This window comes from Mercenaria mercenaria, chromosome 14 (genome assembly GCF_021730395.1).
Source record: "Mercenaria mercenaria strain notata chromosome 14, MADL_Memer_1, whole genome shotgun sequence".
Classification (NCBI taxonomy): Eukaryota; Metazoa; Mollusca; class Bivalvia; order Venerida; family Veneridae; genus Mercenaria; species Mercenaria mercenaria.
In genome coordinates, this window is record NC_069374.1 from 65,345,681 (window position 1) to 65,373,405 (window position 27,725).

The 27,725-nt window shown below is 35.9% G+C and overlaps 1 protein-coding gene across 2 annotated transcripts in view; it reads left to right on the plus strand.

Moving 5' to 3' along the window:
* LOC128548550 (uncharacterized) overlaps nucleotides 1-27,725 on the plus strand; it is a 351,915-nt gene that overhangs the window by 68,527 nt on the left and 255,663 nt on the right. For both annotated transcript variants that reach the window (XM_053523737.1, XM_053523738.1), the window contains exon 2: nucleotides 19,547-19,650. In XM_053523737.1, the coding sequence (XP_053379712.1) occupies nucleotides 19,547-19,650 (104 nt within the window). The remainder of the gene's footprint in view (nucleotides 1-19,546; nucleotides 19,651-27,725) is intronic.

Here is a 27,725-nt window from a genome sequence, read left to right on the forward strand (position 1 = left end):
TAATAGTGTCTTTAATAAGCATTTTTACAGTTTTCCAATAACATTTTGGATCATTTGATTTTGCATCTTCTAAGGAAAACCAAAGAAGTATAAAATACACAGAATGGCAACTGGCTGTAATCTCGCGTGAGCTCGTGTCAGAGCGTGATTCGGCGTTATCTTACTAAAAACAAACATCGGCGAGCATGGAGTTACAATTTGTACCTTTAAAACTACATTTAAAATACATGTTAGCTTCTAAAACAAAATTAGTTTAATTTGAAATGGTCTTAAAACACGAAGTACGCGGTTTTTTTGCCATCAAAAGAAGCGTGGTCATACGGTGATAATTATTTTACCGATGAATAATTGCTTTCGCATACAAAATGGCGCGTGGAGAAAGCGCTACTTCCGGTAAACGAGATCTCGTTTTTTTGTCACGGGAGGTTGGCGAGATTTGCTCTATATGCCTTTCAAGTTGCCAATCTATTTATTTTTATAGCTCTTTGGGAAAACCCAAGATTACTAAAAATAATTCCTTTGCATGTTTCTTTAAATTATTCACTTTATTGCGTATGTGTTTGTACAATTTCCAATCATTTATCAATTTCGTTCTAATTGTTTTATTTTCTTTGCTTTTCTCTTTTTCTAGAAGTCTTGCGTATATCAGAATCGTACCAGGGTTTATCATGTTGACGGATTGTAACAAAACTTGTTGGTATACATTATTTTACAAGGTTTATTAGTACAGTTGTAAATGTTTCGCATGCTTCATCGACAGAATTCATATTTAAGAAGGACCAGTCAGTATTAAATATCAAATTGTTCAGTTCATTAAAATTGGCGCGTTTATAATTCCATACGCGGCGCTTATAAGTTGTAAAATTCGGTTTTTAAAAATTCATAAAAATATAGGGACCGTAATGGTCACTAATATCACTAGGAGTATGTAAAATTTCAGACTTAAAAACGTGAATTTTATTAGAAATTGCAATAGGATCCAGAAGCGTTGACGCATTTACAGTAACACGTGTTGGTTCACATATAACATTTTCAAGTCGTTTAATAAAAGAATGTCTTTTAATTTGTGATTTTTACTGTTCAGTTGGTCCTCGTTAATATCGCGAGCGATCACAATAGTATTGCAAAAATCTAATGCTTTTTCTATACATGTGTTAAACTTTGTCCAAAAATCTATATGGGCGCTCGGTTGTCTATAGACTGTGCAAATTAAAACCTTTTTATTCTTATGTTTCAGCTCGACCCAAACTGATTCATGTAAATAATTTTCTAAGTCGTATAATCGTTTTGAACGTAATACTTCAGATACGTAGATAAGGATCCCTCCAGAATGGCCAGAAACATCTTTCCGATAAAATGAGGAAAAGTGATCTTATTTTATTTGTTCATTCGACACAGCGTGATCAGTATGCGTTTCTGTAAAGCAAAGCACGTCATAATCTAACCAGTTGTCTTTTATATATTCTATTTTGTTTCGTATACTCCTTATGTCTTGACTATATATGGATAAACAGTTTGACTCCGATTCTAAAATTTTTTTTCCAGAAAATTTCCAATCGGATTCTTTTCCAGCTTTTAAAATGGGAGTTTTTTATTTATCGCTGAATTCGTCTCAAACCCAAACAAAATTACTGTACAACAGAAAACTTAGTTAAATATACCATTTATTTCTTTGATAAAAATTCGGGGAAAAATCCAGCACGCCGAAATATGGGGAAAATGTCCGACTGGATTTTCAAAAACTCCGATCGGACACCATATATCCAGTCGAATTTTCGATCGGACAAAATTTTTTAATTGATTTTTTTTGTACATAAATAATTTTGAAATAATACAAAACTAATTCATTTATTGCTCAATGGTCCATAAACCACCATCCAAACATAAATAGAAGTTTTTAAGTCACTTGAAATGGTAGTGAAGTTTGCCAAAATCCTGGTTTTGCAAAGATATCCTTGTGGCTGTTAATAACTGAATGTGGCGCCAACTGCTTTTCGGCGCCATAAAAATGTAAAAGACATTCTGATTGGCTGATCGTAAAATTGGTAACATCACCGGAAATGGAAGATAAAAAAAAAACGCATTATGCGGTTTATAAAAAGAACGTGCATACAGGTTCAAATGTATAAAAAGCGCATCATGCGGTTTAAAAGCGCATCTTGCAGTTTTAAAACCGCAAGATGCGCTTTTAAACCGGAAGATGCTGTTTCTAAACCGCAAGATGCGGTTTTGAGAATTTTGAACCAGTTCGTACACCATAATTAAAATGGTGTATGCGGAAGCACCTGTTACATAACATATATATGAGTAAGTCAGTCGAGGGATTTAATTAAACCACAAGACTTTGATATTTTGTATGCAGCATTGCCTTTTGGTTCTCTTTCAAGATTATTCAAATTAGTACCCTGGGATGAAAAGAAGACCCGCCCCGGGAGTCCCAAGTTTTACATAGACTTACATGTATATTGAAAAAAAAACTTTAAAAATCTTCTTGTCTGAAACTGCAAGGCCTATTCTTTTGATATTTGGGATGTTGCATTGCCTAGTGGTCCTCTACCAAATTTGTTCAAATTATGCCACTGGGGTGAAAAGAGGTCCCACCTTGGGGTCCAAACTTTTACATAGACTTATATAGGATTAAAAAAAAAACCTTCTTGCCTGAAACTGCAAGGCCTAGGCTTTTGATATTTGGTACAGTATATCTGGGAACAGTGAGACCCCATTTAGAGTATAGTTCATCTGCCTGGTCCATTACTGCCAAAACTAACCAACAGGCTCTAGACAAGGTTCAAAACCAAGCATTGCGGATCATGACAGGTGCTACAAAGTCTACACCAATCTCCTTCATGGTGAAACTAACAGGTACAAAGCCGTTACAAGACAGGAGACATGCAAAGGTCCTGCTCCAAACAGAGAAATTCAGGTCTTTTCAAGACCATCCCATGAAAACCATGTTGGTTGGCTACACCAAAAATCGGCTCAAACGTAGCAGCTTCGTTCACGAGGCAAAGAAACTCAACCGAGAGTTCGAAACTGAGCTGAACATACCAACGACTCCCCTAGGTAGAGAAGATATTATAAACTCTCTAGCGAATGATCTGTCTTCAGTGACTGTGAGACTTGCTGTTCCTCATCTTGACCGCTGGAAACAAGAGGATGAAGGTATTCGGAAGAGCCTCACACAGGCTATGATAAATGAAGACTATCCTCCGGAAACATGGACTCATGTCTATACAGATGGATCAGCCACATGCGCCATCAAAGATGGAGGAGCAGGAGTTTTCATTCTATACCCATGTGGCAAGAGAGAAACACTACATGCAGCCACAGGAAAACACTGCAGCAATTACAAGGCGGAGACTGAAGCACTCATGAAGGCCGTCTCAATGATTGCGGACTCGGCAGAAGAAAGCTCCTCAGTCGTCTTTCTCACAGATGCACTGTCTGTTATGGAAGCTCTGATCAACAATTAAGCTCCACAGCTAGCCAGGAGAATGCAGAGCCTGAGTATAACCTGCAAAGTAGCACTTCAGTGGATTCTATCCCATTGTGGACTTGCAGGCCATGAAGAGGCAGACCAACTGGCTAAGCTAGGAGCTCAGTCAGAACAACCAACAACACCTGTGAGCTACAAAGAGAAAGTCACCATCATTAAGGCACTAATGAGACCAAGGATAGTGGAAGATACTTTTCATCTCCTTGATTGGTCTGAACAAGTGATGCTGGTCAGGCTTCGCTCAGGGCACAACAAGCTCAATGCTCACATGTACAAGAAATACAGGCTGGCACCATCACCAACCTGTCTATGTGGTGTGGAAGATCAGACTACGGAGCATATACTCCAGAAATGTAAAAGGCATGACCAGGAGCGAGCTGCGACTTGGCCGATAGATACCTCAAATCCACCCAAAACTGTATGGAGGCATTGAGGATCTGCGGCAAAACACAAGTTTCATCGAGGCTACTGGTCTGACAGTGTAGTTGCATTCGAAGAAGGAAAAGATTCCATACCTCATGTAAATGAGATGTGAAACCAAAATTTGTAGTCCTATTTGACGCTATATAGCCTATACTGTGTTTGTGCGCCGTAAAACCCAAATCAAGTCAAAGAAGAAGAAGAAGAAACACTCGGCCCAGATAACTTTTGCGGGTTTAATATAATGTACACATTGTCTACTTTTCTTAGGTTTTTGCATTTGTGTTTGCGTCAATTATGTTTTCCGTGATTAATTAAAGTTTACAAATAATAGACCTTTTTACGATGCATTGATTGCTATGTGTTCTTAACGTGTGGCAAATAAACACTCAACAATAAGTAAACCTAAATATATCATTGTATTACGAATTGTTTTGCTACAATAAAGATGATTTTAATCAAACAATTTATTATACAGAATGCTTTGATTAAAGATAGGTATGTTATTAATCATATCTTACCTGAGAACCCGGTTTAATTCTCTATTTTTTGTCAGAAAAGCATTCCCCAGTCTATTTCCACACACAATACAAATATAAAGTTTGTTCCTCACATTTAATAATGTCATAATTTCTTTCATTTTATCTGTAAAGGAGTGTTTTCTTCAAACTTCAAATAGCTGTTTTATATATTTTTCTCCGACTTGAGTGACATCTAAATTATATGAATTCATAGGGGGCGCGGCTCTTTATCACTGAAGTTGCTGTTTTAAATAATAAACCGGAAATTATTACGTAACTATTATGCAACTGACATGATAAAACATAGGTCATCTTGGTGATCAATACCATAACATTATTTCGAGGATGTCACCTAATTAGACCGAATCATAAAAGTTACTGAAGCATATAAGACGTCTTTGATGTGCCCTTCAGTCATCAATGCCATAATTAGTACGCATTCGGATTAATATATCACGTGGCGGAGCTGTAATCAAAACTAAACATATCACACGATATTTAAAATTTTGAAATCTATAAGAATATACTTTGGAACTTTGATGGACATTGATTTTTAAAACAATGTCCATTTAGATATAAAAATCTAAATTTGTAAGATCTGGATCAAATCAAGGACTTAAATTACAATTGGAATTTATTTACTGAAGGAAAATACCCATATATATATATATATATATCTGATGTTTATCTGTAATGTTTATATGCTGGATCATTTTCATATTCTTAATATAGTCGAAAATGTATCGTGCGCATAAGTCATTAACCTTCAATTAATAGAATAATTATAATGAACTTGAAGTCCGCAAACAATGGATCATCGTCTAACAACAGATAAAGGATGTAAGTGTAGAACACCCATCCCCGCTACCCGCCCCCTCTCTGTTAAATTTGACCGATACGGTCACCATCCCCACCACTTTGATATTGTTAAATTAAAACTTTAAAATTTAAATAATCAATATCAAAATGATAATTATCTTTTTGAATACGGAATGAATTGATCCCCGTTTGGGTGTAATTTGATACAAAATCAGTGGCGGGACTTTGTCTGTGTTTGTTAAATTTAGCATGGGGGACTGTGGGAAACTTTATAGATGTGCGTGTGGGGTGAGGGGAGGAATGGTATATACGTTGGAATAAATCTGTAATCTAGTCGAAAACCTTCAGTTTTTAAATTTTCAAAGTCCATACTTCAACTTCTCTTAATTAAACTTTGAGTTTTTAATTTCGACTTTAAATGATATTACATCATGTAAGCTAATTGCGACAGGTAGTAAGTTTTGTCAGATCATGTTAGAAAATCAAACATAAGCTTTTTTAATTCATGGAAAATATCAATTTCTTATTTTTCTTTAACCTAAAAGATCTTCATATATTTTCCTTTGCCCTGCGGTGGTAATTTACTATAATACAGACTCATTATTGATCGAATAGATTGAAATGTGATATAACTTTAACGTAGTTTATATTGTGCGGTCATTTCTTTTTGCCATACATAGAGTGCGCATGCGCGAAAATTTACTTTCGTTGCTAAGGCTCACACGATGTTTAAATCCATCTATATGGTTTAAGAACTACAAGTTTGTAGTTCATGAATTAACGTTGATATATTGCAGTGTTTAAGAGTTTAATATCAATCAATAAATATTATATAGATGAATTATTGTTATAGGATATGTGTTTATATTCAATCGTACTGTCAAACTTAAATGTAAGTTACATACAGCATTTCACATAAAAAGTCACAAGTCAAAAATAAAATATAAACTGACCCATTGTGCACTTGTACAACTGTCAATTTTAAGGCATTCCGGAAATGAAGATGTTACGTCAGTTATCAGGAAATACTAGAATAATGCTTGGTAGCCCTTATTTGGATAACATAAATCATGCCGAGAAGCTATCTTATTTTATGCTAACTGACGAAATACAGTGTTTTATCAGTAAGATATAACCCATATCACTCACTGCATATCACTCACTGTAAAAGATATAGCTTTGCCGATCTACTTGTACATTGTGTATACATTTTAAATTATTTGCTTAAAACAGGATGAAAATTGTTTTCGCACTTTTTTCTTTATAGTATATCTCTCGATTCAAATTATTTAACTGAATGAGAATTTCACAACGTTATGCAGCAAGAAATAAAATTAAATGGAACTTTATGTCGTGTGCGTCTTTCTAACGTCACAACACGTCTGACGTCATGTTAGTTTACGCGCGTCTGTTTCCCGCACTGAGATTAAAATTTGTTGCAAAATGCATATCTCAACGGAATTAAGCATAAAATAAAAAGAAAATTTGTTTGTTTTTCGTGATTATAGAATATCTCACTGAGAAGTGAGAAAATTTTCACATTTTCACTCGCTCTACGCGCTCATGAAAATATTTGAAATTTTTTCACTTCTCAGTGAGATATATTCCATATTCACTCAAAACAAACAAATATCTTTTATATATCTCAGGTATTGATATAACATAAATCACAATAATAACAAGAAATTAGTTGCAGTGTATAGAATTCAACTGATATTTTTGCAAATTGTAAGAAATTAAGCACACGGACCTAATTTACTCATATGATTGGAAATAGGTTAGTCTGCAACAATGGAAAGTTTCATTAAAATCTACATTGTGACTTTTTTTCTTTACGCGAAAATGTCATCCTCTTTTTTTGTATTTTGCACATTACTTGTGGGATGTTTTAAGCAACCCGTCTACTATATTTTTCTGTTACATTTTCTTTTTGTTGCGAGCCTAATTTGCAATGCCTGGCTTTTTGGCTGTGATTGGTGTGGTCTGGGCTTCCAGGAAATCTACCCTTACCTTTTATCTTCAATACAAAATGTAAAAATTTACCGGAAGACTGATATTGTCAAATCTGGCTAAAAATTAAGCACATTACCCTATCTTCATTAAAATTCTTCATAACTGTAGAAAACTATTTGTTTCAAATGCGCATAACTACCTTTAAGTTAATACAGTATATTGCCATCAATTTTTAATTTACAGTCAAATATGATACATATTCTTAACGTTTTAAATTTGGTAATGACAAAAATACACAAAATGTTACATTTCATGTGTATTTTAAGAATTTTATTTTACTATATCTGTTTTTGCTCACCTGAGCCAAAGGCTCAGAGTGAGCTATAGTGACCGCTCACCGTCCGGAGTCCTCCGTCCGTCCGTCCGTCATCCGTCTGTCCGTCCACACTTTCCTTTAAACAACATCTCCTCCTAAACCACCAAGCCAATTTTGCTGAAACTTCACAGGGATGATCCTTGGATGTTCTTCTTTAAAATTGTTCAAAGAATTGAACTCTGGTTGCCATGGCAACCGAAAGGAAAATCTTTAAAAACTTTCTTGTCCAAAACCACAAGGCCTAGGGCTTTGATATTTGGTGTGTAGCATTATCTAGTGGGCCGTTACCAAGATTGTTCAAATTAACCCCCTAGGATCAAATATGGCCCCACCCCGGAGATCACATGGTTTATATAGACTTATATAGGGAAAAACTTTGAAAATCCTCTAGTCAAAAGCGATAGGGCCTAGGGCTTTGATATTTGTTATGTAGCATCATATAGTGGGCCTCTAACAAAATTGTTCAAATGATCCTCCTAGGTTGAAATATGGCCCCGCCCAGTGGGGTCACATGGTTTATATAGACTTGTATTGGATATTTTTTTTAAATCTTCTTGTCTGAAACCACAAGACCTAGGCTTTTGAAATTTGGTATGTAGCATTGCCTTGTGGTCCTCTACCAAGATTGTTCAAATTATTTTCCTGGGGTGAAAAGAGGCCCTGCGACGGAGGTCCCTAGTTTTACATAGACATATATAGGAAAAAAACTTTAAAATCTTCTTGCCTGAAACTGCAAGGCCTATGCTTTTGATATTTGGTATGTTGCATTGCCTAGTAGACTACTACCAAAATAGTTTAAATTATGCCCCTGGAGGTCCCAAGTTTCACATAGACTTATATAGGAAAAACCTTTAAAAATCTTCTTGTCTAAAAGTTCAAGGCTTATGCCTTTGATATTTTGTATGTATCCTTGCCTAGTTGATCTCTAACAAGATTGTTCGAATAATGCCCCTGGGGTGAAAAGAGGCCCCGCCCCAGGGGTCACTTGATATATGAGTGATATAGGAAAAAATACTTCAAAAATTGTTAGATCATATTCCCTAGACTGTTTAATTATATTTACCTGATGACCCGAAGTGATAAGGGGTCACCCGACTGTGACCTTGACCTACTGACCTACTTTCTTGTTTTTTAAGATACAGCCTTGAAATTTGGATGACATTTACAGTTTTGCACACCGATCTTAAAACTGACTTTCAGTGACCATGAATGAGACCTACTGACCTACTTCCTTGTTTTTTTAAGATACAGCCTTGAAATTTGGATGACATGTACATTTGTGCACACCGATCTTAAAACTGACGTTAAGTGACCATGAATATGACCTACGGACCTACTTTCTTGTTTTTGAGGCTTTAGCAAAGACATTTGATCAAGCAAGCAACTTAACTCAGGTGAGCGATATAGGGCCATTATGGCCCTCTTGTTTTTACAATATAGTGTCACCTGGTTGGAGCAAAGATTTCATTAAAATATGTATTGATTTCCTATCACATTACTTTCTCTTCAAACGACAAAAGATATAGACTATTGAACTGGAATATGTAATTACCTACTCATCAGTTCTAACAATTTACTCCGGAACAAAATAACCAAATTTTGTACAAAGGTAGCTTGGGAAAATATAATACATACATTCTTTTTAACAAAAAAAAAAAAAAACAATAAAAATTTGCCTACATATATCGTGAACCCTGTAATGTGCTGCTTGATCTTTATAGTTAAGTATCAATATGATCATATCTATATCATTGTAATGAATAGTTAAAATATTCTGTTTAATAATTATGTCTTTTTTTAACTGGTTTCTGAAGTTGTTATAATTTATTAGCTCGACTATTCGAAGTAAAGTCCGAGCGATTCTACTCACCTTGGCGTCGGCGTTGGCGTCACACCTTGGTTAAAGTTTTGCATGCAAGTTTATATAGATATCATTTAAATGCATATAGCTTTAAAACTAATATTTCTTTTTTCAGGTCAACTACCAACCTCACTGGGTCAAGTCCCATAACTCTGACATGATTTTGGCCAAGTTATGCTCCCATTTGGAACTAAGAAAATCCTGGTTAATGTTTTGCATGAAGTACATATAGGTACAATTTAAAGGCATATAGCTTTGAAACTTATTCTTTCTTTTTCTAGGGCAATACCCAACCTCACAGGATCAAGTCCCATAACTCTGACATGTATTTTTGGCCAATTATGCACCCTTTTAGACTTAGAAAATCCTGGGTAAAGTTTTGCATGCAAACAAATGCAGATTTTGATTTGAAACTACACATTTGTCTTCGAGGTTATAAAACTAGGTAATAACATCTAGTCCCATAACTCTGACATGTATTTTGGCCAAATTATGCCCCCTTTTGGAACTAAGAAAATTCTGGTTAAAGTTTTGCATACAAGTTACTATCTCCAAAACTAATGCAGATACTTGATTGAAACTGAATTGATATATATTTTAACATTTAGGGTAATATTCCTGTCTCTGGGACAACAATACGAATTGTCGAGCATCTTGTGGCTCTAGTTATTTAGAGATGCTACATGATCACAATCATGTGCACGCTCACTTTATCATCTTATAAGAATATTATAGTAGTTTCTTTTTGCATGAACAACCAGTTACCTCTAAACAAGTTTTACTTAAGTTGACACTAAAAGGTTTGACCACACAGGACACATTCACTGGTCAGATATCAAACAAAAGCCTTCTGGTGAGATATTGTTTATCCTGGTCTCATGTCAAGCCAGAACCTTCCGGAATTGGAACATTTTGTTGGAATTAGTCACTCGCGGATGTCTCTGATTTAAAGGGCCTCCGTGGCCGAGTGGTTAAGGTCGCTGACTTCAATTCATTTGCCCCTCATCAATGTGGGTTCGAGCCTAACTCGGGGCGTTGAATTCTTCATGTGAGGAAACCATCCAGCTGGCTTACGGAAGGTCGGTGGTTCTATCCAGGAGCCCGCTCGTGATGAAATAATGCACGGAGGGACACCTAGGGTCTTCCTCCACCATCAAAGCTTGGTACTTGCCATATGACCTATAATTGTGTCGGTGCGACGTTAAACCCAACAAAATAAAATAAATTAGTCTCTTATTTATATTCTGGTACTTGAAACATGTGTAAATGTTGTGTTCTGCTCAAGTCGGGGCTAGAGGGCGTAGACGGTAGCTTGCATTTCCACTACCGTCCATGAACGGGCTCAGTCAAACCGAGCCTGCAACAGTTTCGTTTACGTCGAGTTGGGTGACCTGTGGTTTTCCAGTTTTTCTATTCTATGATAAATAAAAGTCAAGAAGGAGATTAAAATGATGAATAAAAACTGTGTGGGCATTACAAATTCGTATAATTCTTATATATGTACAAAAGGGTTCTAGCGATGTCAAAGTGGAAAAAATAAATAAGAAGCATAAGCTTTTTGTGAATTAGTAGTATGTTGCATAAAACTGGCATTGAATTCTGATGCTCTTTGTAACTTTAGGTATATTTTACTATCTTCGGGGTTATAAAACTAGGTGATCAAGTCCCATAACTCTGACATGCATTTTAGCCAAATTAGGTCCCTTTTTAAACTTCGAACTTCTGGTTAAAATTTTGCATGCAGGTTACTATCTCAAAAACTAATGCAGATACTGGATTGAAACTCTGTAGATATTTGTAATTAACATTTAGGGTAATATTCCTGCTTCTGGGACAACAATTCGAATAGTCGAGCATTGGTTGTCTTACGGACAGCTCTTGTTAAACTTAGAATTTCAAATTAAAGTTTTGCATTTAAGCAGGTTTCAAAGAACCTACGAGACCAACTGCTTTTTAAACTTCACACATGTCATGTGGCAACTTACATAATTCTAGCTTTTATTTGTCAACATTATGCTCATTCTAAACATAGAAAGTTTGTGACAGTTTTTCATGTAAGCATATTTCTCGGGATTTTCTTGACCAAATGTTTTCCGATTCACCTAGTGTCTTTGGCATCATGGGATGACCTCACATGGCAAATTTCATCTCTGGCTTACATTTCAGCAAAATTATACTCCCCTTTTTCTACTTATAAAATTTTGCTAAAGCTTTAATATGTAAGCTGGTAGTTGGTAGAAGTGCTTCAAACAGTCGAGCGCACTGTCATCAGACAGCTCTTGTTAGATAATATAATATTGATTTCAAACATGATTTTTGATAGAGGTAAATATAATGTTGACCACAGCCACCCATGACAGCTGTACAACATGCCTAAAGTACATATCAACAGAATATTTCATCATGTCTGTTTATGTCAATTTCATCTTTTGAAAGTCCTAGAATGTTTTAAAATTTATGTTAAAACACGACAAAGCAATCTCCAGAGGAGAGAGAATATTCAAAATAACATGGTTGGAAAACACTACTTTCAATACTGCACATGAATTTATACGATCATAAAGGGTTGTAATGAAAAAGAATGGATTCACTAGTACTTTGTACTATCTGAACCAAATATTTAAACCTTTGAAAAAGATGTTGGAAATAAATTATCGAAAATAAGATTTAACAATTAATACATTTTATGTTAATAACAACAAATGCGGCAGCCACATAATAAAGCACTTTAAACAAATTGTTTTGTACATATTTTTGCATAGATAACAGTGTATTTCAAGAACAACCTCTTTGTATCATAGCTGCACATGCATGTTACTTATAGCAGTAGGCATATAACAACTTACCAACTAAAAAAAATCAGAAATCAGCACAATCCCTCAGATGTAGCAAAAAGAGCTGTTTTGTGACATGCGATTTTTGCGAAAGACGGACAGTCGGACGGAACAAAAAACAATATGCTTTTGGTCAGACATACTCGTATTCATAACCTCTAGAATAAAAACCAAGATGCACATTACAAGGTTCATCTATAATTGTACGCACATGTATAGTGTTTAAAGAAAGAAAACAAACAAAAGCAATCATAAAATCATAAGCGAAACAAACATCATGGAAATCTTTACAGAAATATAAGAGACTATAAGTAATATAATAAGATTAATTAAAATTGAAATACACATTTTATACATATGTAAAACATTTTGCTGCAATTAATATGTCACGTACCTAAAGGATCTGAACTAGTTTACATATTTACGGCAAAATAAAATACCAATTAAATAATATTTTAAGAATAAAGAAATTTTCTCATTCTGTTTAAAATTTCATGGCAGATTTTGGCAGATACTCTGACTATCTAGACTAGACTATCTATTACTAAATCCAAAGATCACAGTTTTTTTTTTAATTACTAAAAGCAGTAGAATCTACCTTGATCCTTAATATACTTTATTATTATTATTATTATTATACCAGATTTATCGAGTCCTGTCTCGAAAACAATTCATCCCTAATATCACTATAAAGAAGAAATGACATTCGAATATGCTTGTCTCTGTTAAAACACTCTTAAGCTAGAATGACGTCACAATAACGTGCGGTGACGTCAATGTTTTTGTTGCGACCAAGAAAGAGCGCGTCTATATTTTGTCTACAGTTTTAGATTAAGGGCATATTAGAATCGAAATAATTTAAAACAAAACCGTGTTTTAACACTATTTATACACTCGGGCGGTAATACGTCGTACAAATAATTTCATCTGCGTGGGTGTCGATAAGTTTTTGTATCTAAGCTAGTATCTCATGATAAGGCTGTTGAATAGGCGAGCGTTGCTGTCCTCCGACAGCTCGTGTTACATATGCAACAAGTTCTTCGTTCAACTCCTTCATATCTCACAGGCTCTAATTTTAATGGGGCAACATTACATCAAAATTTTGGAAAAGCATTTCTGTGATTTCCTGGTATTGAACAATTTATATTAGATTCAATATTATAACCTTTTTTAAATAAACCGTGTTTCCTAAGTTTATTTTCGCATTACCTCTTCTTGCATTATCGGCATTAACCTGCTGTTGACATTTTTGTAAAAACGTTCATTAACTTTACTTTGAATGCAATTCTGTAGGGATAATACACGTTTTATACCGAAAGTCGAGCTCATAAATATATCCCAAGGGCTTCTGCGGATGTTAATACACAAAACAAAAGTGTATTGTCCTAGTCTTGCATAAAAACATGACACAACGACTAAATTTATTGTTTTCATATGTGATGGCATAACGACTCCGGTATATTTTTTAATTCCCATTCTGTTGTTCTTCGAAACAGTAAACATATTTTAAATATCCAAAACCGGGACCTACAAATCAACAACACTAACAAAAGCATGTATTGAACATTTTTAAAAGATTTTTTGCTCGACTATTCAAAGTATAGGTAGAGCTATTGGACTCACCCGTGCGTCGGCGTCTGCGTCTGCGTCGACGTCCCGATTTGGTTAAGTTTTTGTATGTAAAATGGTATCTCAGTAACCACTTGTGGAATGGATTGAAACTTTACACACTTATTCACTGTGATAAACTGACTTACATTGCACAGGTTCCATAACTCTTTTTACATTTTTACAAGTTTATGCCCCTTTATCGACTTAGAAAATTTTGGTTTGTTTTATATGTAAGCTGGTATCTCGGTACCCACCAATGAGAATGAATTAAAACTTCGGACATTTGTCCACTGGCATGATTTGACATGCAGTGCACATGTTCCATAACTCTACTCTGCATCTGTCATGCCCCTTTACGACTGAGCTGTTTTTGGTTAAGTTTTTGTATGTATGCTGGTATCTCAGTACCCACTGATGGGAATGGATTAAAACTTCACACACTTGTCCACTGTCATGAGCTGATATGCACTGTACAGGTTCCATAACCCTGTTTTGTATTTTTGTCGAGCCCGGAAGCGAAGCGAAGACATAGTCGTCTAGATAGCTGTTTGGTGTATGTGCGTGCGTGCGTTCGTGCGTCCGTGCGTGTGTCCGTCCGGATTTGTTTGTCCGGGCCATAACTTTGACATGGATGGAGCAATATTGTTTATATTTGGCATGAATGTTACCCTCAGTGAGACGGAATGTCATGCGCAAACCCCAGGTTCTTTCTAAAGGTCAAGGTCACAGTTGGAGATCAAAGGTCATGTCAGATCTTGTCCGGCCCATAACTTTGACATGCATTGAGGAATCTTGTTTATATTTGGCATACATGAGACGGAGTGTCATGTGAAAACCCCAGGTTCCTGTCTCAAAGTTCAAGGTCACAGTTAGGGGCCAAAGGTCATTTTAGAGCTTGTCCAGGCCATAACTTTGTATAACTTAAATATGGAGCAATCTATTTTTTCTTTGGCGTAAATGTTTACCTCTATGAGACGGAGTGCCGTGCGCAATCCTCGGGTCCCTATTTCAAAAGTCAAGGTCACACTTGAGGATCAAAGGTCATTTTAGAGCTTGTCCGGGCTGTAACAGGACGCATGCATAAAGCAATTTTTTTATTTGGCATAAATGTTTGCTTCAATCAGAAAGAGTGCCGCGTGCAGCTACCAGACCCCGATGGACTCGACATGTTGCCCGTAGACTTTTGTATTCATTCAGTTGACAAGGCTGTTGAAAAGTCGAGCTGTCCTCCGACAGCTCTTGTTTCATTTCTCGTTATTAAAAACATGACATTACCCATAATTTTGCATATTTCTTAAATACCAAATGCTTTATGCTTAGCTTCCTTGACTGGCCGCGCGTACAACATGATTTGCCATAATATCATAGCCTAAATGATTCTAAGAATCTAAACCCAGATACATATACAGATTAAACATACCTATAATTTTATCACCAATTCTAAATTGTCTTTATGAATGCCCCACCGATGGCGGTCTAAAGTGAATAACGTTTGACCCTTTTAAATTAATTTTCATTGTGTTTTGTTTACGCCGTAAGTAAAGAGAATCTAGCATACATTGCAAGTCAGCCTCATTGTTGCATAAAAGGACTATATCATAACATAGTGAAAACACATATATTCCTCTTCAAAATCTATACCAATGTCAAGTGCCTTAATATTAAAAACCAGATCATTGATATAGATAATAAAGAGCAAAGGCGACAAAGTGTATCCTTGCTTCTGGCTGCAGTAGACCATAAACCAGTCTGTATTTATACCTTTCAATCTTACACAGCAATTTACATAACGATTATATGACTTAAGAGCATGATACATGTTTCCCTCAATTCTAAAAATCTGATGCTTAAAAATAATCTTTACGATCAGTAGTATATTATGCTTTTTGGTAATCTATAATCGCAGCAAATGTGGATTTCTTTTTTAATTTTATAGTTTCTGTAAGTGAAGCAAAACTATTTCAATGATCTACTGTGCTTCGTCCCTCTCAGAAACCATACTTGTCGTTATGTAAAATGCCATTTTTCTTTTCCCACATAGATAAACGTTTATTCAAGATAAAACAATAAATCTTATAAACGGCTGAAGTTAGAGTTAAACCCCTATCCCTTGCATCATTTACTGAAGACTTTGGGATAGGCTTTATGATATCACGTGACTTAATATCTGTACTGAAACATAAATATATATGTTGTATAAAGAGAGAAGACTATGGAACAGTGAAGGATGCTTTTGAACCTCTGCTGGAAATTCATCGAAACCAACTGCTTTATTGCTCTTCATTGCTATGTTTGAATGTGTTGAATGTTCCTTTGGTATTATTTTGAACATAAGTATCATAATTGGCTGCATCTTCCGTTGGATTCAATAGTTCTCGAAGCATGTTTTCCATTTTCCAAAAAACATTATTATTTGAAATCGATCTATCAACTTTCTCAGAACAATTTTAGCTCACCTTCTCAGAACATTCTTAGCTCACCTGAGCCAAAGGCTCAAGGAGAGCTTTTGTGACCGCTCAATGTGCGTCGTGCGTCGTCCGTCCGTCAACATTTTCTAAAGAAATCTTCTTCTTCAAAACCACTGGGCAGATTTACACCAAACTTCACAGGAATGATCCTTGGAGGCCCCCTTATGAAATTGTTTAAAGAATTGAATTCCGCAGAGAACTCTTGTTGCCATGGCAACCGAAAGGAAAAACATAAAAAATCTTCTTGTCCAAAACCACAAGGCGTAGAGCCTCGATATTTGCCATGGCAACCGAAAGGAAAAACATAAAAAATCTTCTTGTCCAAAACCGCAAGGCGTAGAGCCTCGATATTTAGCATGTGACATCATCTATGACCGTTGTTCAAATTATGACCCCGGGGTGAAAAGAGGCCCCGCCCCGGGGGTCCCAAGTTTTACATAGACTTAAATAGGAAAAATCTTTAAAAAATCTTCTTATCTGAAGCCACAAGACCTAGGCCTTTGATATTTGGTATCTAGCATTGTCCTCTACCAAAATTGTTCAAATTATTACCCTGGAGTGAAAAAAGGCCCCGCCCCGGGGGTCCCAAGTTTTACATAGACTTATCTAGGATTTTTAAAAAAATCTTCTTCTCTGAAACTGCTAGGCCTAGGCTTTTGATATTTGGTATGTTGCATTGCCTAGTGGTCCTTTATCAAGATTATTCAAATTATATCCCAGAGGTGAAGAAGCCCCACCCAGGGGGTCCCAAGTTTTACATAGATTTATATAGGAACAAACTTTAAAAATCGTCTTGCCTGAAACTGCAAGGCCTAGGTATTTGGTATGTTGCATTGCCTAGTAGTCCTCTACCAAAATCGTTCAAATTATGCCCTTGGGGGAAAAGAGGACCGCCCCGGCGGTCACTTGTTATATGCGTTATGTAGGATAAATGCTTCAAAAAGTTTCTGATCATATTTCCTAGACTGTTTAATTATAATTACCTGATGACCCCAAGTAATTATGTGTCACTTGACTGTGCCCTTGACCTGCTGACCTACTTTTTTTGTTTTTCAAGATACAGCCTTGAAATTTAGATGGCATATACAGTTTTGCACACCGATCTATAAACTGACTTTCAGTGACCATGAATGTGACCTACTGACCAACTTTCGTAATATGTTAGCATCAGTTTGACATTTGAAACATGTTCACACAACTGGGAGAATATTTCAATGCTTACTTATATTTGACTTTGTTCCCTGATCTCTTACATTTGTCTAAGTAGCTCATATTACTCAGATGAGCGATCCAGGATCATCATGACCCTCTTGTTATCAACAACCTTCCTCATACTATCATACATTCTCGCTTTATCCCATGTTCTCCCCACTAATCTTTTAGAATACATTTCTCTGCATTACAAACCTCATTCTAGATACCAGTCAGATGCTAATTTCTGTTTTACGCTTTTTTATCACTGGTTGATACTTTCATCGATAGGTTTTGAGTCAATTTAACCTTTAATAGACCTTGTGAATTCTAAATATATAAGTAATTTTTGATCCGATACTTCGACTTATAAATAAATGATTTCATCATTACATTCCATAAATTTATTTGAAAAATAGACTTATCATACACTTAATGACATTGACTTTCACCTTTATTGCCAACTTTACATATATATTCTCCAATAACAAATGACCAAGGTATCATGGAGTGGTCTGGCTTTGACACCTTTGGGCCAAAAGTGCTTAAATCTGCATCATGTAATAAGTCGGGCATAAGGTGTACCTAAAAATATTTACAATCATTCAGAAATACATATGCTGCTATACAACTGAATTGCCCTGTGGCCAACAAACGTATAGCTATTATTCTTATAGTTAAGACCATTCAAAATAAAACAATTACTGTTCACCAAAAATTCAAATAAAAAATTCACCCAGTTTATTCAGTTTGAAATCAACAACATTATGCTCCTTTGTGTTATCAACACCTTGAATAAAATCATTCAAATTGGAACACATTGCATTAAAGCCATCACATATATAAAACGCTTTATCTTTACAATATAGATGAACTTTGCCTAAAAGAGTATAAAAAGCTATTATAATCTATGTGACTGATGAATCAGTAGGTGGCATATAACACACACAGCATAAAATAAAAATCTAACAGTTTACCCTTAGACACAAAGTTAAGCCATACTATACCTTCTTGTGTATCATCAAGTACTTCAAACAAATACTAAACTATAACACCAACTCCCCCAGATCCTCTTTTAGCTATAATATGTTTTTTTTTTTATTATTCCCAAACCATATATATTCATCTAAATATAACATGCTTTTGTTTAACAAATGTGTTTCTGATAATCCAACAGTATCATGGTCTTCCAACAAAACAAACTGTTCTCTAAGTAAGAAGTTTTCATAATTCTGTCTATGTCCCTTTCCCGAACATTCCAAAATCCGTTTTAATCAAATTGCGCCTCCTGTCCCGTTGTTGTCTTTGTTGCCGACAAAGTCCATGTATTTTTTACTATTAGGATTGTCATAAGCACGCTCAATTTCCTTGGAGGTTGATTTTTTGTTTTCATTATCTTCAGGTCTTTCCCTACCTAACCGTTGTCACGAAAATAAACTAAATAACTTCAATGATTTTACCAGTTCACTGACAAAATGATATTAGATTGAAAATTTCCTTTAATTCATAAGATTATATTATTAAATACTACACTTGGAACAGAAAAGATAAAAGACAATGAATGCCAAAATAATTATAAAATACTGTTTACTTTCTTCATCTTTGATAAAGCAGCGAGTCAGGGACTATATAACTATAGAAACCTTTTATTTGCTTTTTATTTAAAAAAAAAGATCGTGGTTGTTGGTTTGGGTCAGATGTTCAGAAACTGTTTCGGAATGACTAAATAAAAGCAATTTCTATATTGCCCTTTTACGAATGAACAAAGAACAGGCTTGGTGCATTTCGTATCAATGAAAGGAAATAAATAAAACTAATGGAACTTCAATTTAGCCAACCATGTTTAGTTGCTTGTGGTTAACAACTGCATTCAAGTAGTAGCCCCGGTAATTAACTAATACAGGTATTAGTTGAATACATGTCCATTTAAAAACTAAAGGTTTTAACTTTAATTCAAGTCTTAAATTTTTATTATTTGATTTCATTATCTTGCTAGGTACTGTTGATCATGAAAGAGAATTAAGAATTCCACATGGAACGGAAATGATGCAAGGAAATGAAGGTCAGAACAAACAAGACGGTTATAGACAACTTATAGAGGTAACTTTCGTGTACTGATATCATTAGAAAACTTAACCTATTCTAGATTTAGTAATTATAAAAATATCCTAATTCTACACCCCATTACAAGTTTCTGTAATTAACATGATTTCTGGTTTAGCAGTATTTTATTATGTTACAAGCGTGACAAAGTAAAGATATCCTACTGTTTGTGTGATTGCTACATCAGTATACTTTTCTAATAGGAATAAACCTTTTACAGACCTTTTATACCGCGGTATATACTGTCTTAGAAAGAACAAAAATCATAGAATAAAAATACCATATCACCATATATATCCAGTAACACTATAGTGCGATAATAACAAATCATTTGCAAAAAAAAAATACAACACTTAATGCGTAAATAAGTCAATGTCTTTTGTACTAAACAGTATTGAAACAAATAAATATGAGCATACGGCTGCAGAGACTGGTATTAAGTAACTTGTCTATTAAATGCTTTGTTTTCAAGATCATTCTTCAGTTCTGAAGGCAGAGTTTGTGTTTCATCGTATTCCTTGATCAAGTAATGCATATTTCACCTTATGACACCCCCAGATAATCGAGCTATACTGGAGTCCGTCGATCGGACCGTCCGTTGGTTGGTTCTTCTGTCCGTCCATCCATTGTGTTTGCAACATGTCATCATAACCGCTGGGCAGATTTTCATTAAACTAGCATCAAATGTTAACCTCATCGAGACGACGTGCAGAGCGCACACCGCAAGTCACCATGTCCAAGGTTAAGGTCATACTTCGGGGTCAAATATCAAATAGCTTAACTTTGTGTCCGCGCCTAAACTGCTTCATAAAACGAACATCACTAGTTTACGCCATCACAATATGTTTACAGTGCTCAACCGAGGTCACTAACTCTAAGATTAGATTCACACTTGGAGGTAAAAGGTCAAGTAGCTTAAATTTGTGTCCGCTCTATATCTTCTAATCCGCTGAAAGCCTTTAATAAAACTAGCATCAGTTATTTATCTCATCCAGACAACAGAATGCAAAACCCAGGCCACTAAGTCCAAGTTCTCATTTTATAGTCAAATATCAAATAGGCTAACATGGTGCCTGCTATGTATTATCTAAACGATTTGAAAGATTTCATAAAGCTCATGAAACAAGCAACAGTTATTTGCCTTATCGAGACAACATACAGAGTACATGAACTGGTCAATAAATCAGATGTCAAGGTCACACTTAGAGGCCAAAGATCAAATAGTTTAAATTCGTGTCCACTCAATATCTTCTAAACCACTGGAATTAATTTAATAAACAACATCAGTTGTTAACCTCATCCAGACAACATGCAGAATGCACAACTCATTACGTCCAAAAGTCGCCATAATTATGACCTATAATTTTGTCGGTGCGACGTTAAACCCAACAAAAAAAAAACATTAAGTCCAAGGTCAAGTGTACTTTTAGATGTCAAAGATCAAATAGCTTCAATTTGTTTCTGCCTTATATGTTTAACAGTGGATGGATTTTCATAAAAGTAGCAACAATTGTTAACATCATCATGATGATATGTAGAGTGCACAGCCCATGCCGCTTGGTCATAGGTCAAGGTAACTTTTGAAGTTTAAATGTCATGATCACAAAAAAAAAACAAAAAAAAATATCAAACAGGGAATACCACGCACCAAAAGCGCAGCCTCCTCAAAACGAGCCCCCAGCACGCAAACGCGTGCACCACACACACACACACACACTCACACACACACACACACACACATACACTCAAAGCTTACACATCAGGACAAAACGAACAACACACAAACACTTAACTTTCCCCGTATAAAAGCAGTATCTGGGGATATTAATCGACTTTAGTGATAGCTGTAGTTTTATCGGTTGGTTGGAGGCTAGTTACTTGGGTCGGATGACTTGTGACATCTATTAGTGTAAGGTACAGTTTATATGTGTTTCATGCCCTTTTTCGCTCACCTGAGCGTCAGGGTGTAAAAACTGGGTTACCTTTGGTCAAGTCAAATAATAGAAAATAAAATCTGAAAAGTAGATCCCTCGGAAGCACCGAGAACAAGGCAAACAGTGAAAATTGCAGACTCGGTTTGATTGAGTCTGCCCACGCCCCCTAGCACCGGCTTAAGCAGTATTCAATCTTCAAATCTAAATGAGTTGAAATCAATGATCCCGAAGGACAAGAAAATATAACAACACTGAGAGGAAGTCATAGCGACTTTTTATTGCGCCACACAGCACTTCACACCTGCTGTTGTGAAGTAAAGAAAAACTTTGCTAACACCTTAGAGGCCACATTTTCTATCTGGTCACCATGTACTAATAAAATCTAGGTCATGATCAAAACTGGGTTACCGGAGGTCATAAACTAGGTCGCTAGGTCAAATCCTAGAAAAGACCCGTTAACAATGTAGAGACCACATTTTCTACCTTATCTTTAAAAAAATTGTCCAAAGAATTGCCTATATGAAATCTAGGTCAAGTTCAAAACTATGAAACATAGGTATAAGTACAAGGATGAATATCCAACAGGGAAAGCCACGTTCTAAAAACGCAGCCTCCCCAAACGCAAACCCATCACGCGGACGTGCACACGACCAACACACACCACACACACACACAAAGCAAACACACAACGACAAAACAAACAAATAAAGGAACACAGTGGGGCACCGCCTTGGAACGGTCAGTGGCAAAACCACCACTGGGGAGCTTATACCGGTTTATGGTGCACCTAATCTCACTCTTACCCCCACCATGTTCCAAAGTCACAGACAGTGTAAAATAAAGTTATCCTCGCCAGGTGAAACCCTAACATACGCAACTGCAACAGAAGGCATGTAATGTTAAACACAAGAATGCTGTCTCTCTCTCTCTCTCTCTCTCTTTCTCTCTCTCTCTCTCTCTATATATATATATATATGTGTGTGTGTGTGTAATCCTTAAGAACCTAAAGCGCATTTACTCAATGCCTTTGCAGAAGACAGAGCAACAAACTTAGTAAGTTGGTCAAATCAAAGGAAAGCATTGCTTACACACTAAAGGCCACATTTTCTAATTTTGATCTTCATAATTATTTGTCAGAATGTTTGTCTCTATTAAAAATAAGTCATGTTCAAAACTTGGTTACCCGAGATCTTAAACTAACTCACAAGGTCAAAACATAGAAATAATTTGAATGAGGTCTAAAACTTGGTCACTAGATCATTTGATAGAAAAACCTTGTAAACACTCTTCAACTTGAACTTCCATGAACTCTACGAAATCTGGGGTCAAGTCTGAAATTGAATTATCTTGGTCAAAAACTAGGTCACTAGGATATATCATAGATAAAACATAATCGGTAGCCTTTGTGCAGGATGGTAGCTTTCCGCACTTAAATAAGGGAATATGGCATCTTGAAAGTCAAACCTTGAAAAAAAAACTGAACAGTCATTTCAGATGTCATGATATAAATTATTTATTGAATCGTCCATTGTCTTGCTGGTCTAATGGATCTGGTGGAGTAGTTTTAACTATTGACCAGGAAGCCATTCAGAAAGTGTACAGTATACATTGTGTATTTATTAACTGTTGACTGATAATATGTTATTTATAATACAATAATGATAACTATACATGTATGTTATAATTTCATGTCCGAAAAGGTCCATGATTGGAACTAAACATATTCTGCTCTATTTTATTCTATTTTATTCGATTCTTTATCTTCAGAAAAATAAGTTTGAGCCGGCATATGTTCTTTTTTAAAGTTTTAGTTGCCAATTTTGAAAGATTTTTGACAACCTCATTTTGCTCGTGCATTTTAGCTTGATTGTACAAACTTTTTTACTTAGAATTTTAGGTTAAAGTTTTGATGTTCTTTCGTTCTATCTCTGTCAGAATGCATAATATCCCTTTTATACTTAGAACAAAATCACATGTTTTAACGAATTTCAGGGGTAAACTATTTGCAACTGTACTCAATATGAATATATTATACATAAAGCCTCGTCACTCAGTTTAATAAAGTTACGATCGCTATTATACCGTAATATATCAAAATGTGATGACAATAACCCGTTAAGATTCAGTGCCCTACTTCCCCAGAATCACATGACTGGTGTAATACTGAATCTACATTCACACATGTTGGTGTCATAAAATGTGCATGAAACACAAATTGTCTGTTCCATTTCATGGTCACATGCCACAAGTAATTTCCACTTCTTAGTTAACAATATAATAAGGTAAAATGTGCAATACTGCATTAATGCATTAACCAATACCGACGAAATATAAACTCAGCCCTAAAAACGTTTTCCCAGTCGTCATTCTTATGAACGGTCTTGAGAAAACCCATGATTTTACAGAACATCTACTTAAATAGAGATTAAAACGCTATGCCTCCGCAGCTATATGTATATTGTCATTTGTTTCAACACTGTTAAAGTACAATTGGTACAACAGAATTTGGCCAGTTTACCAACCATAGTTTCTGTGGTGCCGATTTAACTTATTCTAGTGCTATATTCTGCTGATCACACCTTGGTGTTACTAGTTATACACAGTACATATACCGTATTAAAATCTACAATCGGAGGTTGGTCTACTTAATTTCGCATGTCGTGTTGTGCGACCGGGTCGTGCTTTCCTTCGCCGTCTCATTGACATTACAGTAGAGTTATCACAGCCACATTTTAAGCGTCGGCTCACTCTGGAAGCAAGAGCTGACTTGGCGGCATGGAGTACCTTTATGGACTGTTTTAATGTAACATCAATGTTTTTAAATACGCGCTGGCACTCTTCATTATCTCTTCATTTATTTACTGATGCCAGTATTTAGGTTTCGGTGGATATCTTCGTGAAAAGTGGTTTTCCGTGCCTTGGCCTGATGCCTACCGTGAATACTATATCACAGTCAAAGAATTTTTGCCAATAGTTATTGCAGTTGAACTGTTTTCCGATTTCTTAGCAAATAATTGCATTACTTTCCATTCAGACAATGAGGCAGTGGTAGCTATTATAAATAAACAGTCTTCTAAAGATAAACTGTTGATGAAGTTGGTTCATCGCTTCGTAGTGACTACTTTGAAACACAATATCCTGTTTAAAGCTTGTCATATACCTGGCTTATCAAATGCCCTGGCTGAATCCCTTTCTCGTCTTCAGGTACAGAAGTTTCTGAGGGACTGTCCATACCGCAACCCAGTTCAATTAGAAATACCACAAGCCAGTTTAATGTTTTGAATACTATCTCCAAGAGGCGTCTAGACTCTGCCTTGTCTACATCGAGTCATCAAACTTACAACAGAGCACTTCAGCTTTATAAAAACTTTGTGACTGGAATGTATTTAACACTTTCCTCATTTCCGGCATCAATCGCTTATGTTATGCTGTTCATTGCACACTGTTTTTCGAGAAATTACAACCTACATTTCTGCTATAGGTTATGTTCATAAAATACGACAGTGACCCGATGTTACTGGCCATTTTCTTGTAAGCAAGTCACTCTTGGGTTACCGTAATGTTAGGACACGTCAGGATGCCAGACTGCCAATAACAATAGAAATCCTACATTCTGTAGTCCAATGTTTGTCAAACATAGCCCCATGCCTTTTTACAAGCATGCTTTTTAAAGCAATGTTTCTTGTAATGTTCTACTATTTTCTTCGCGTTGTTGAAGTCACAGCGAGTACATCACATCCTCTGCTGTCTGGGATGGATGTCAAATTCCATCACCATAAACCTTCCGGCAAGTTGCTGAGTTTTGATTTAACTACCAAAGGTTACAAGCACAGTCGCGGTTCACAAAAAAACTCTTTCTGTCTCGGCATATTACATAATCCCATGAATTGTCCTATTCAGACCTTGTGGGCATATTTGCAGTTACGCCGCTCAATCCATGGACCCCTCTTTGCTTTTATGGACAACACGCCCATATCTAGGTCCTATTTTACGCAACATCTTCGTCTAGCCTTGAATTTTCTGGGCTATGATGTCACAAAATACAAATGTCATAGCTTTCGCATTGGGGCGGCTACAAGAGCAGCTGACCACTCAGATTCAACATATGGGGCGTTGGTCGTCCAATGCATTCAGAAAGTATATTCGCGTCCCTATTTTACATTACTGATCTCAATCGTATATTGTGGATATCTGGCATGAGGACATAGGGCCCTGCTAGTCAGTCAGCATCATTCATTTCCAATATCTGCCATGGGGACAAGGGCCCCTGCTATTACGTTGTGTAATATAGATACTAAAGATGTTCTGCGACAATCGGCTATTGTATAACCCTTTTGATATCATTTGTAACATTCTCAGATGTTCTAGTCTCTTTAATGTGTATGCACTTGCCATCATGAACCTCTAACAATGTTGTAAATATTCACGATTCCTGGTAACATTTACAATAAATGTTTAAGTAAGACACTTTAGTTGTCATAAGGACATGGGCTTCTGACAATACTTAACGTGTTTTGTTCTTGTTGTATTATGTGCCATCGTTAGTTATACTCTACGATAATTTCACAATCTTTATCAGTGAAATAATCTATGTACTTACTGTTTTGTTTTTAGGCCTTATGGTTATAGGCCTCTGGCAAATACTCACAAACCTATTGTAAATATTAGCTTTCATGTCATTGACTTACTCAGTAAATATGTATGTCATGGGGACAAGAGCCTCTGATAGCAATTAGTCTGATGTTTTTCATTATGTTACATGAATATATTATATGTATATATATGTATAGTACTTGGAGTTGTTAAGACAGTTCATACGCTTGTCATGGGGACATGGGCCTCTGATAGCGTTGCCATGCATTCTTTGTCATTCAGTGCCATTCTTGTTGTAATCACATGCCTGTTACATGTTAGTCATGGCGTTGGCAGAATTTGGAACATATGAGTATTTCTGTGTACCATTTCTTATATGTTAACTTAGTCAAAAATATGCATACAAGGGCATAAAAGTTTTTGTCGCACGTATCTTAAACTGCATTTTACCTAGGGTCATGAAACATAATAGGAATATTATTAAGCATGTGAAGTTGTGCACCTTGGGATTTATTCGGGATTTCTGTCAGTACAACCAGAGTTTTGGACCTTTATCGTCCAAAATATGCAAAAGGGCATACAAGCTTGTGTCACATGTGTCCCAAAAATTATTTGAGTCATAAAACTTTAGAGGGTTTTTATATAGCATGTTAAGTTGCGCAACTGGTATTCTATTTGGGATTTTACTCAACCAGTCCAGAGTTATAGTACATGAGTCAGTGACAAATATACATAAAGTGCTTAAAAGTTTGTGTTGCTTATACACTTACAGATATTACACCTAGAGCGATGAAACCATGTACGAATATTACTCAGCATGTGAGTTTATGCACCTGAGTTGTTTTTCTTTATTCCACTCTGCAAGATAAGAGTTATGACCTCTGACATAGTCAAAAATTTGCATTAATGGCATAAAAGATTTCGTCCCTTGTATCTCAAAATATACTTGACCTAGAGGAATAAAATAGTAGAGGATTGATATACTGCATGTGAAGTTGTGCACCAGGTATTTTGTTTGGGATTTCACTTATTAGCTTACCTGTCACGTAGTGACAGGGTGAGCTTTTGTGATCGCCCTTCGTACGTTCGTCGTCCGTCCGTCCGTCCACAATTTCCTTGTGAACACGATAGAGACCACATTTTGTATTTGATTTTAATCAAACTTGCACACAACTTTTATGGGCGTAATATCTCAATTCCTTTCGAAAACTGGCCAGATCCCATCATGAGTTCCATTGTAATGGCCCCTTAAAGGGCCAAAATTTGCCATTGTTGGCTTGTGAACATGATAGAGACCACATTTTGCAATCAACTTTAATAAAACTTGCACACAACTTATATTGGCATAATATCTCGGTTCCTTTCGAAAACTGGCCAGATTTCATCATGGGTTCCAGAGTTATGGCCCCTTAAAGGGCCAAAATTTGCTATTTTTGGCTTGTGAACACGATAGAGACAACATTTTGCAATCGACTTTAATCAAACTTGCATACAACTTGTATTGGCATAATATCTCGGTTCCTTTCGAAAATTGGCCAGATCCCA